The sequence below is a fragment of the Equus asinus genome, chromosome 2 (assembly GCF_041296235.1).
Source record: "Equus asinus isolate D_3611 breed Donkey chromosome 2, EquAss-T2T_v2, whole genome shotgun sequence".
NCBI lineage: Eukaryota > Metazoa > Chordata > Mammalia > Perissodactyla > Equidae > Equus > Equus asinus.
In genome coordinates, this window is record NC_091791.1 from 43,536,557 (window position 1) to 43,548,842 (window position 12,286).

Sequence of the window (12,286 nt, forward strand, 5' to 3'; positions counted from 1 at the left end):
TGAACACATTGTAAATGTTATAATCTTTGGCAATCTTTAAACAATACTAAAACCAACAAAAGTTAAGGTGGGAGGAAGAAGGTAGGAATAACTATTAATATTTATTTCCCATCATTCGCAACAAGGAATCTTTAGTATGTTTTACAGTTGAAGTACATCATTAAAAAATGAAAATTCAAGGTTTTTAAGAATTTTTCTTAATTTAAGAGAAATCTTTCAGGAGTTAATGTTGGTGAAGAAGCACATTGTTTGAAATTTAGCATTTCTTTCAGTTGAACTCCTCGTGTCAACTTAAATTAAAATGAAATTGAATATTTTTATTTTAAAAAGCATGTATAGTATAATCCTGTGTCTGTCCATCTTCATAGAGAAATGTGTGAAATTACATTTATCAAAATGTGAATTATTAATATTTTGGGGTGTTGGATGACTTTTACTTTCTTCTAATTTCATAAGTTTTGTATATTGCATGACCATCATGGACTGAATATGCATCACTTGTAAAAAACCACAAAAGTCATTTTTAACAAATGATTTTTGTTGTCTTTCTAAACTAAAAGGAAGTGAGGGGAACAGCAGACAAACTTGACCCATTTATGGTTTTGCTAAGAGATTTACTTGGAAAACTTTCCATGCCATTTTGCTTTTAATCAAGTTTTATTCCATTGTGACTACTAATATAAGCCCCAAAATAAGAATTGATGTCATCTGTGGCATTCTAACAATTGAAGTTTTCTTATTTAGAAAATAAAAGTAATATCTCCTTTCACGTCTCTCATCCTTACAGCCCGCCTTTCTCAGGCCCAGATCCTATGAAGACCTATAACATCATACTGAGGGGGATTGATATGATAGAGTTTCCAAAGAAGATTGCCAAAAATGCTGCTAATTTAATTAAAAAACTATGCAGGTGAGCATTTCAACCACATTATTTTTGAAAGGATTATAACGTGAAAAACATTAGATTCCTTATCAATTATTATTTTATTTTCAGGGACAACCCGTCAGAAAGATTAGGGAATTTGAAAAATGGAGTGAAAGACATTCAAAAGCACAAGTAAGTATTCTTTCCTTAAAGCTTTAGATTTGAGAGTTCAGAAAACCTGATGAGCATTTCCCCGGGCTGTTTTTTTTCAGTTAGTGGTTTTATAACCGATGCAATTAACCTGTGGGAACATCCAGGGAGCCATGGAGACTAGTTAGCCTTTTTATTAAAGGCCTTTCTGGGTGTGTCTCTGGGACTTTCTTTAGCTACAGCTGACCCTGTGGCATTCTAAACAACGGATGCACCAAATTCAGTTTCTCCCAACTCAGACTAACTGGCGTTTTTCTTCTCTGGCACAAAGAGGAAATAGGTATTTTTCATTCTGGGATTCTATTCTCTACCATATTAAAAAACAAAAATCCTCCGCCATATCGTGCCTCATTTCCTAGACCAAAACTAAAACATATTTTTCCAACCATTCTCTGATTAGATGATATGACAGGGAGAAAAAATTACAGAGTGTAGTCTTTTTAAAAAAATAGTAGCAGTATCTTAAATATCAGACCTTACCCATGTTGACCTGATAGTCTAAAGCTAAGCTAAGACAAAGCTGGTTTTTCTCTATTAGTCTGTTTCTCTAACGGTCACAGGAAATTCACGTCCCTACCAGAGGAACTTATTTACCGAAATACCTATGAATATGTAAAAGGTCTGCTAAGAATTTGGAGTAAGCGTTTACTAATGGTGAAATCTTTTAAACACAAAAACAAAACAAAAACCAACCAACCAACAAAAAAACGCGTCTTGTTATTTGGTCCTTATTTTCACAGAAAAACTGTACACAGAATACCTTCATTCTATTAAAAAAGAGAAAAAAGAGAAGAACGGGATTTGTAGAGACCAATACAGTGATGTGAAAAGGTTAATTACCTAAGGCTGCCCACTGAATCTGTGACAAAGATGGAAAGATAATTTCCTGTCCTGACTTTTCATGCCCTGCTTCTACCTCCTTAAAATAAAATATCCTGTATGGCACAGGGCCAAGCATATTATGACATTTATTAAATTAAAATTATAGTGTAGGAACAAGGTCATCCAGACACTATGAATGAAATTACTAGAATAAAAAAGTTACTTTCTAATTGGTATTTAAAATTTTGACAATTTTTTAAAATATACATTCCACAAAACAAGCTAATGGAAAAAAGAAATCTGCAATTAAATAGAAAACATTTTTGTTACATTGAAAATCTTTGCCTAACCGCTTTCCATCAGTCATCGACGTCATATATGTTGCAATGAGAAAATTTTAGCTGAGGTGAAATGCCTTTAACTACCTGTTTTTTTTCCTTTCCTAGGTGGTTTGAGGGCTTTAATTGGGAAGGCTTAAGAAAAGGCACCTTGACGCCTCCGATAATACCAAGTGTAAGTAGGCTTTCCAGCTTGTAACTGTGTGACACACGTGCGGGAGCTTATGTCAGTCATCAAAGATCTGTTATTTTTAAAGCTTTATCCTGTGATCAGATTAAATAAACTATAGGAGAAGTATCAGATTAAAATAATGACATCTTCTAAAATCCGAGCTTAAAAACAGTGTTACATATATACAGATGTAGACAGAGGAATATAATAAATCTCCAGCAACCAGTTTCTTTTTTTCCCGTAACATAAAAACTTTATACATCATTGCCCAAGAATAAGAATATAGTAGCAATTTTGATTTAGTCATATTCTTAAATTACTACCCAAAATATGTATATTTTGAATTTCTGCACATACGTGTTCTCTCTATAGACGATACAATGAGTTCTTCGTTAGTGTGTACATGAGTAAGCTTGGGTGAATTAGGACCAATGTGCTATTGTTACCTTCTGTTTGGGATTCCAGTTTACCTTCCATCCTGCTCTGTCCCGAAGAGTTCAACCCATATAGTCTACATCAAAGCGTTCCCTTGCCCTTTGGTTTCTGGATGGGTTTGGTCAATAGTCCAGCAACCAGTTTCAACAGCTATCAATTCCTGGCCGATGTTGGTTCATTGATGCCCCATATTACTTCCCCTCCCTTGCCCTCATATTACTCTGAAGCTCTTCCAGGCACAACTGTGTTCCTGTATCCTTTCATCAGGCTCTAAAAGGAAAAGATTCTCTTTTCTTAACTCTCTTCTTAACACATTAGATTTTTTGTTAAATAGCCAGTGGACTAAATGTTTATACTACATTAACTTCTAATACATTTCAATTGATTGCTTTTATATTTTTATTTAATACTGCATCTATCTAATAAAATGTGCTGCATCTTAACTAAGACAGAGAGGGCTGCTTTGTGGGCCCAAGCCTTTCAATTGTATACTTCTCTTTTCTGAGAACTCAAAATTGCTCAAGACTTCTCTTTATACAGAAACATTTTCCCTGCTTCGAAGATTGATTTCTGTGTTAATGTTTATTCACAAACAAAACAAAAACGTCATTACCATGTCTCACATTACAGATGCAAATTGCCTTCATGAAGGTTTGCTTTTAGAACAAGAGTAGAATAAGAAACTTGGAGGTGTAAATATTAAGCCTAAATTATCCTAACCTAAATTTATCAGGGGCCTCCTTTTATACAGTAGTAATATTAAATGGGGGAGATGTATATATATATATACACACATATATATATGTAGAAGTGTGTGTAAGCAAGTGGTTCTAAGTATTATAGAAATGAGGGAAACTGAAGTGTGTTTCTTCACAATTTTTACTAATATTGTACAGATTGGACTTTGCCCAATAAATTTACAAGAGTTTTGCTTGAGTTTTGCAATGAATTTTTACTATATTGAGAATAAACTCACAAAATCCTTAAGATGGCCTACAAGGCTCTGTGTAACCTGTCTCCTGCCTGTTTCTCCTTCCACTCTCCTCCTTTCTTACAGACCAGCCACATTGGCCTCTTTTGGTTGCTTCACAGCATGGACCTCTCCTGCTCTCACCCCAGGACCTTTGCATGTGCTATATTCTCTTTCTTGATCTCTTTGATTCTTAGGTTTAAAATAATACTTTTTCTCAGGGGCTTTCTATGATCACTTTTATGCTCTCATGGCACCTTGTATTTTTTCTTCACAGCACTGACCAAACTTTATAATCATCTCCAGATTTTTGTGATTATTTGTTTTAATCACCCAATTTACTCTTTACTAGAGTATAAACTCCACGAGGGCAAGAACTGTGTCTATTTTTACTCACCACTATAAGCCCCAATACAAAGCACAAAACCTGCTACCTAGGAGACACACAAAAATACTCATCGACTAAGGAATGAATAAAAAATGCTGTTTAAAAATCTAGCTTGGAATTCTACTAAAAATTCAGAACTTTTATTCTATTCATTCTGGCTTTTGTTTTTTAAAGGTATGCTTTTTGGTGAGCAAGTTTGGCCCTGAGCTGACATCTGTTGCCAGTCTTCCTCTTTTTTTCCTTCTCCTCACAAAGCCCCAGTACATAGTTGCATATCCTAGTTGTAGGTCATTCCAGCATTGTATTTCTTCTATGTGGGATACCTCCACAGCATGGCTTGATAAGTGGTACATATGTCCACACCCAGGATCCGAACCAGTGGACCCTGGGCATCGAAGTGGAGTGTGTGAACTTAACTGCTACACTAGTGGGCCAGGCCCCTGTTCATTCTCTCTTGCTTGCAGGTTGCATCACCCACAGACACAAGCAATTTCGACAGTTTCCCTGAGGACAATGACGAACCACCACCTGATGACAACTCAGGATGGGATATAGACTTCTAATGTATTTCTCTTACCTGCTTCTGCCTTGCTGAAGACAGCTTTTCCTGAGACTCAGCTGCCAGCAAACCTGAGGGAAAGAGAGAAGATTCGTGCTCGGGGTCACCATGATGCCTTTGATCGATGCTGCTCCAGTAACTACAGTGGCATTAGGACTTATTGCTTAGATGACAATAGTGCTCTTTACATGTTTTCTGTTTGAACCTAAAAATAGCAGTTGACATGGTGGTCCTGAAGCAAAGCCTTTCACCAGTAAAGAGATGTTTTCTATTGTTGCAATGATGTTGCTTTGCTCCGATTATAATTTGAAAGACTGTAAGAAATACTTAAATCTAGTAAAAGAGTCTGTACCTTGCTAGAATGATCAAGAAGATCAAAAAATAATATATTGGGTACGACAGATTACTATGGTACAAAAACTGGGCTCTTCCCTTTCTTCAAGTGAGGGTTGTAGGATCGATGACTGCAAGCCAGTGTATATACCGTAAAAAGAGGACCACACATCTGTTGGTCACAGAGTTCATGTCAAACCAGTGCTAGACGTTTCATGATTTTATTTCCCAGCAGTGCTGATGACGAGACTGAATGTTTCCTTTCTGACAGATTTTAAAAATTGATACGTTAAAAGCACAACTGCTATAGGGGTTCTGCTGCGAACTCTCATAGCAGGGACATATGCATTTTCACAGAGGATTGAAAAAAATGACATGCATGATATTTGTTTGTTTCTTTTTGATAAATTGGCATGACAGAGTGGGAAAATAAGCAATTCACAAACCATTTCATATTTTTAAAAATATTGTGCTTAAAGATGGTCCTGGAAATAAATGACTAGCAGCCAATTGGTTTTTATTTATTAACTAACACGCCCTCAAACTGAGGCTTAAAATATTCCCTTTTATAAAAATAAACCCTTGGGGTGGGCGGTGGGGCGGGGTGGAGAGGGGTTAAGATCCATCCAAAAAACAACAAACTCTATAGGTGCTATGTATATCTTTCATCTGTAAATGTCAGTGTCTGAACAGACAACACAAATTCTAACCATTACATGTGTAGCCAGAGACTGAAGCATTTTCACTAAATTTATCAAAGCAACTCCTGTCAGATTTCACTTACAACATCGTCTAGGGTTAAGGGAGAAAGGAGATTAAAAACCTATTTGAACTAGCTTCTTGTCTTAGGCCTGAACCAAAAATCAAAAACAAAAACAAAAAAAAAAAGAAAAAATGAAAGCACAAAATCATTAGGATATTAAGATTCATCAGATGAGAAACCTTATTTATGTGAGGTCAGGAAACAAGACAAGAACCTGGCCAGGTGTTGATTGCTTTTTCGTGAATGATATGAGTCCACATGCATGTGAAAATAACAAGGGAGTAGAGAGGAAAACAGGATTCTGATTTCTTAAGAATAAACTTTTGCTAAGTAGAACAGAAATACTACAATCCTGAAACATCATGCTATCTAGCAAAGACTAGATTTGAAAATGTCAAACTGATTTGCTTTTTTCACGTGGCAAAAACGATCAGCAATTTAAACTGAGTTCTTTGTTGACAGGCCAGTTGACTATTATTAGCTGTCATAAGTAACAGAGCCATTTGATAGCTTTTCCTGGACAAATAGCATTATACCTACTTAGACAAATGCATAACCTTACGAGTTGTCATCCTGATTTGGAACTGTGTGAATTTGGTATATTAAATAGAGATTTGCTTTTTTCTAGTAAAGAGTCTTCTAAAAAGTCAAATGTAAACATTTCTGCAAAAAAATGTCCACCTAGAACATTATACTGTTTCCAGGAAGGCACATATTATGATTTTTGTTTGAATGTTTCATACTATTTTAGAATATATCTTATTAAAATATAATAATCTAAGAAACATTGGGAGAACAAAATTACTAAGCACATAGTATATATAATTAGAATAAAGTTAAATTAAACCTTTGATCCTAAGATGTTTCAGTTATTCTTGTGTTATTGGAATTTTCCCTCCCTTACAAACAATTTCTCAAAATCAGTCTATTCCCCAAGATATCCAGTTTCTTCTGCAGATTTTAGAATATGAAATTAAACATTTCAACCTAAAATCCAGCTATGAATGCTATTCAGATGTTTTATATTGCTCTTAATTGGGATTTAAAAATATATAAATTCAACACTATAGTCAATGTTCAATGATTTTTGTTAAAAGATAGAATGGTGTAGGAATGCTAAAGATTTTCTAGAATATTAAATTTAGCTAGTCATTAAGGCAGAGAATCTGCTCCTGCAACTTTGCAAATATCTCAATAACCTCAGAGATCAGCACTTACTGTGGATTTTGGAATTATGGTTCAAGTCTAAGACAACCACAGGTACAAGTTCTAAGGAGAATGAAGAAGTAGCATTCAGCACAATGTCACTGTAGGCTGTTTCTCCCACTTGTTACTGCATCTTTGTTCATTTCACCTGTGACATTACATTAGGATGTCTAAAGCAATCACCAAAAAATAAAGGTGAACTACATCTTCCAAGAATTACTAACAGAAAACATTCATCTAATTTTCAACATTGAATTTTAAGGACTTAAATCTTGTCTTAATGAAGACACTAGGGCTAAAATTCATGGTCAGCTTCATAAAGTGCATCTCACTTTATTTCTGAGTTTTTCCTGCCCCCTCTATTTTTTTTTACACTAAAGGACATCTGGGTAAGTTAGAATAGTGCCAACTTGTTTGATTTGTTAACTGACTTTCTTGTTAATATTTTGAGTATGGGAAATAAGGGCTTTCTGTGTGTCTCGACTCACAGGAAAACTGAAAACTGCCAAGAAAAGAAACATCATAATATTTGAGATAGATTAAATACATTAGAGAAAATGATTTCTGGAAAATTGCTATAGGTGATTTTTGAGTTTGTACCTTCTTTGTTGTTAATATATGAATCAGATCCATGTGACATTTCAAATAAACTTATTTTGATTATATTCTTTATAAGTCATAATTTTTTCTTAAAATTATGGGATATGCATATGAATCACACATGTATAATATAAATTCAACTATTGAATTTTTCTTGTTTCATGTCTAAAGGACTGAACTGATGGTGAATTTAAATTTAAAGAAGTCAGCTACCATGTTGAAAATAAGGATATTAGAACTGATTTCATACAGTAGAGGTGATCTGTGCATTATCCATAACAACATTTTCTTTCACAATAGGACCACAGACAAATATTTATGTAAATAGATATTTTTGTGTGATATTTTGTGGTACTTATAACTTTTTTTAGTGTTTCACAGCATTATTATTTCATTTTATTTGTATTGAATAATGTTTTTAGGTCCAAGTAGACTTGAATTAATGTCATAATTGTCAGTATTATTGAAATTATGTCAACTGTACTGTTTTTCATCTGTCCCATAGTTTAGAACATGACCCGGCTATCTGGCATTGTTGCAAGTGCCTTAAATTCATGGCATCCTATTAAAAAACAAATTTGGTGTTATGCTGCATGACAAAGACAAACACACCTCAAAATGTTGTCCTTTCTTAGCTTGCTGCGTTTTACAGTTCTTTCTGCTAACAATTTATAAGCCTTTATTATATAATATTGATGAATTACAGAAATGATGAAGTTGTTCTCTTATTTCTGTTAAATGTACCAGAGCTGTGTATCTGTTAATGAGATACAGCGTCATTTCTGTGAAATGTATAAATGTACGTGCAGGTCAAATTAATATATGACATACTATCAGTCTGTATACAGGTATTCCTGTTTTGCTAAGCTGTGCAGATTCAGTTTAAATATTAGTGCAGTCAAGTTCTAACATATCTCATTTTATTGACTCCATTAACAATGGTCCAACTGAAAAGAAAAATTGGAAAGTGACTGCTAACTACACCTTGTTATGAAACCAATGATGAAAAAGAATCTTGGTGCAGCACTCAACAAAACAGGATGCTTTCTCTGAGTTCTTGTATATGCAAATCATGGATGAGGCAAATTTTCAACAGACCTAGAAAGCTAAACATTGAAAGTGTGTTGTTAGTCCTCTTCTCTATCTGCCCCTGCGTCAACAGAGCTCTGGGACCTTGACGATGACTCAGAGGTTTGGGCTTTCTGAGTAAAGGGACATTTCTTTAAGCATCATCTATCAAATTTATTTCAATGTATGATGTTTTTACCATTGGTCCGTTCTTTTGTATTCTTACAGCTATGGTTATTTGATTGTCCTCTTACAATTTGTTCTACATGAAAGAGTCCTTTGTTAGTCAGAATGCAACAACTGTCATCAAATGGTCATTGACCACTTGCACTCTTTTGATGTAGATTAAAAACTTTTTCATAAACTTAACCTGCTTTGATTTGCTCTGTATTTTTCCTGCAGCTGTAATTGCCGAGTGCCTGTTGTATACTTTATAGAGTTGAAATAAAAAAATAATTACTTTTGAACTTAGTTGATGTTTAATTCCAAGCAACATTCCAAGAATAGAATTCATAGATCATACTGGAATTGAAATACTGTGTAGTGCAATTGTGGAATATCACTATAACAATGTAGAAAATACTTGTAACCCGTGTCCTTCATAAAATAATGTATTATGATCTGCTATAAAACTAATCCAACAAATCAGTTTAAAGAATTCAATAGGGATAATGTTAGGCCATCCAGTGTGAATGGTTAAGCAAATGTAGACACCCACACAAACCCCCAAATTGGCAGTTTTCTGTGCACCATTACCACCACCACCACTACCACTACCACCATCACACACTCCTTCTTTGGGCTACCCCTAGTCAAACTCTGGATTAGTCTAAGGTTTATTCACCTGATCCCTCTGTGAAGCTTCATATACACAAAGAATATAGATTTAGAGAACAATGTGGTTGCAACAAACTCAACTTTCCAAAACTCTGTTGAACACATTCTTCCTGTGTCCCTTTGCTCCTCACTGCCGTGAATGGTACACAAATTAAAACTGGTTGCAACATCAAGATTCCCTTAATCTGATTGCCTTTGTCTCGTTGACATCATATGGCTAGTGATGGTGAATTGAAACCCCTTTTTAACAAAAACTAGAAATTCAATCCGGTTAACTTTCTCAGATAGAGCCAACAAAACAACTTGAAGAAATACTAGGTCACTATAGCACATCCAGTAATTTCATTTCTCCTGCAAATAGAACTGAACCGTAACTTTTTAGTATACACCCTTTAAGTTCTGTGATTTTCATACCCTTGATCTAAGAATGGTCTTCTTTGAACCTGGAAGGTAATTTTTTTGTATTAATCACACAGTTTTTGGAGGAGCGTGCAGATCAATACTCATGGTCATTAGAGGCGTGGCTTGGGTGTGGGGGAATGGAGTCAGTGATGGTGAGGATGTTGCATCCACACCACTGTCATGTCTTCTTCATGTTAATTGCAATTGAGGTAAATCACTGCACAATTGTTTAACTATGACAATAAGATCAATTATAAATTTGTCTGAGATGCATGTATTGGTAGTGTCATCATCCAACTTGATCACATGTTATGCTTGTAGACCCACCTGCAGATTCTCAATTAAAATCCAACTTGATCACATGTTATGCTTGTAGACCCACCCGCAGATTCTCAATTATAACCCTAAATGTGCCATGCACACAAGAGAAGACAGCTACCACACTAATATTCTTTCCTAAAAGTCCTATTTAGAATTTTCCTCTGTATTCTATACTTCTCCTTATCAATTCAAAAGGACTATAAGTTGATAAAACAGTAATGTCTACCTCTGGCAGCTGTGTTTTTCACCCAAGCTGAGTCTGCAAAGCAAAGACAAATCCATCCACATGCCCATTAGCAAAGCCAGACAGGTTAAGTCTCAACATCATGCGAAAAAAATAAAATAGAAAAAACAAGGTATCCCTAGAAATCCCAAAATCTGGCCATGGATTTCATAAAAATTAATGGACAGGCTCAAGGCATATGTTCTAGGCCAGTGTTTCTCAAACATCAATGTCATATAATGTATGTGGGAAATATGGTGAAAACACAGATTTGCAGCATCACCCACAGTTATTTTAAGGGATAGCCCAGGAATCTGAATTTTTAACAAGAGCCTTAGTTTATTTTGATGGAAACATTTATATACACCTACAGAAGAGAAGTAGGGAAAGAAGGCCCATGGGAGGGAATTTCAGGAATGGTAGGGCGAAAGAAGTATGAAAAGAAGTCTGTAAAGAGTCATGGACATCCAAAGCCTATTAAATACCTCCAAAAACGTTAAATGATATTTATAGTCCACCTATATAGATGTCCTTTCCATTTTCCATATTAAAATAGTATATTATTAATAATAAGCTAGTTTTGCTGAGGATTACATTCATATTTTGATTTGCAAAGCCGAAAAAGATGTATTTATACCCTCTTCTGGCATCTGGTCTATCAAGGGAGGATACTAGGAGTTTAATTCACATGAAGGCAGCTCTTAGTCCTCTAGGGAGAAATGATAATAGAGATTTGAGCTTCTGGCTCAGTGGGGTTTTGACTGCCCTTCACCAATGTCCTTTTCCTCTCCCTGAGGTTTAGACTTTTCACTTGCTTTGGCCATTGAAAGGCGAGCCTGTCACTTCAAGCAAGAATGTTAAGAGCCAATTCTTGCTTCAATACATCCTTCTTTCCCTCCACTACTGAAATGGGCAATTCCTCCTCAGTGGCCGCCCCGTCAGCTTCAGAAGCAGAAGGAGGACTGCAGTGAGGAGGAGGAGTAGAGCCCCTAGCCAACCCATAGGCTTGGGAGCGGAGCATACTGTTGTTTGGAACCACTAAGATTTGGCTTCACCTATTTCAGCAGCTTACCCTTGACCATTCTGATTGATACAACTAACACACACAGAAGACAGCCAAGCGCGGCCCTAGCTCTGAGTGGGAATCTGGCAATGTCAGTAACCCAGTCTCAGGCAGAAGATAACAGAAAATGTCTTTGGACCCTGAATGAGGGGCAGTAAAACAGCAGTAAAGACTTGATGAGTTCACTCAAATGCCTAGTCCTTTAACAGAAACTACCTTAAACTCAACACAGCAAAGGTATGTTTTAACAGGGTAATGGGAAGAAACATGCTCAGAACCCAGACCATCTAAAACTGGTACAATGAGTTACTTGGGCTGCTTGGGTGGAGACTTGCAAATGTACAAGCACAAGGGTTAGTGGCATGAGAAGCAAAGAGCCCCAGGAAAAATTATGTTAGTCATGGAACTGGGGCAGTTACAATTCCTAGGGAGAGCTTGATTCTTCAAGATTCTCAGAAACAGATGAGAGGCTGAGTTTTAATAATAAAAACAGGTTGAAATAGGAACAAAATATCATCTTACCTATAATTATAATGTCATATGTGTAATTCTTTGCTTGGTTACAGGTTCCACAAATTGCTTTGTTAGCGTGAATTATTAGGGCCTTGGTTTCCCTACCCATGAGAGGATTATTGAAGTTCTTTTTGGTAATAAAATTCTGTGACTCTAAGTTACTTCACTTTTCTGAACCTTCCTTTCCTTATTTTTCAA

At 35.6% G+C, this 12,286-nt stretch overlaps 1 protein-coding gene across 5 annotated transcripts in view; it reads left to right on the forward strand.

The window, feature by feature from the left end:
- The window catches only part of PRKG1 (protein kinase cGMP-dependent 1), a 1,184,543-nt gene extending 1,178,586 nt beyond the window's left edge, over positions 1-5,957 (forward strand). For all 5 annotated transcript variants that reach the window (XM_014866734.3, XM_014866733.3, XM_070487907.1 and 2 more), the window contains 4 exons: positions 788-910; positions 995-1,057; positions 2,344-2,410; positions 4,665-5,957. In XM_014866734.3, coding sequence (XP_014722220.1) covers positions 788-910; positions 995-1,057; positions 2,344-2,410; positions 4,665-4,763 — 352 coding nt within the window. In that variant the 3' untranslated portion in view covers positions 4,764-5,957. The remainder of the gene's footprint in view (positions 1-787; positions 911-994; positions 1,058-2,343; positions 2,411-4,664) is intronic.
- The last annotated feature ends 6,329 nt before the right edge of the window (positions 5,958-12,286 follow it).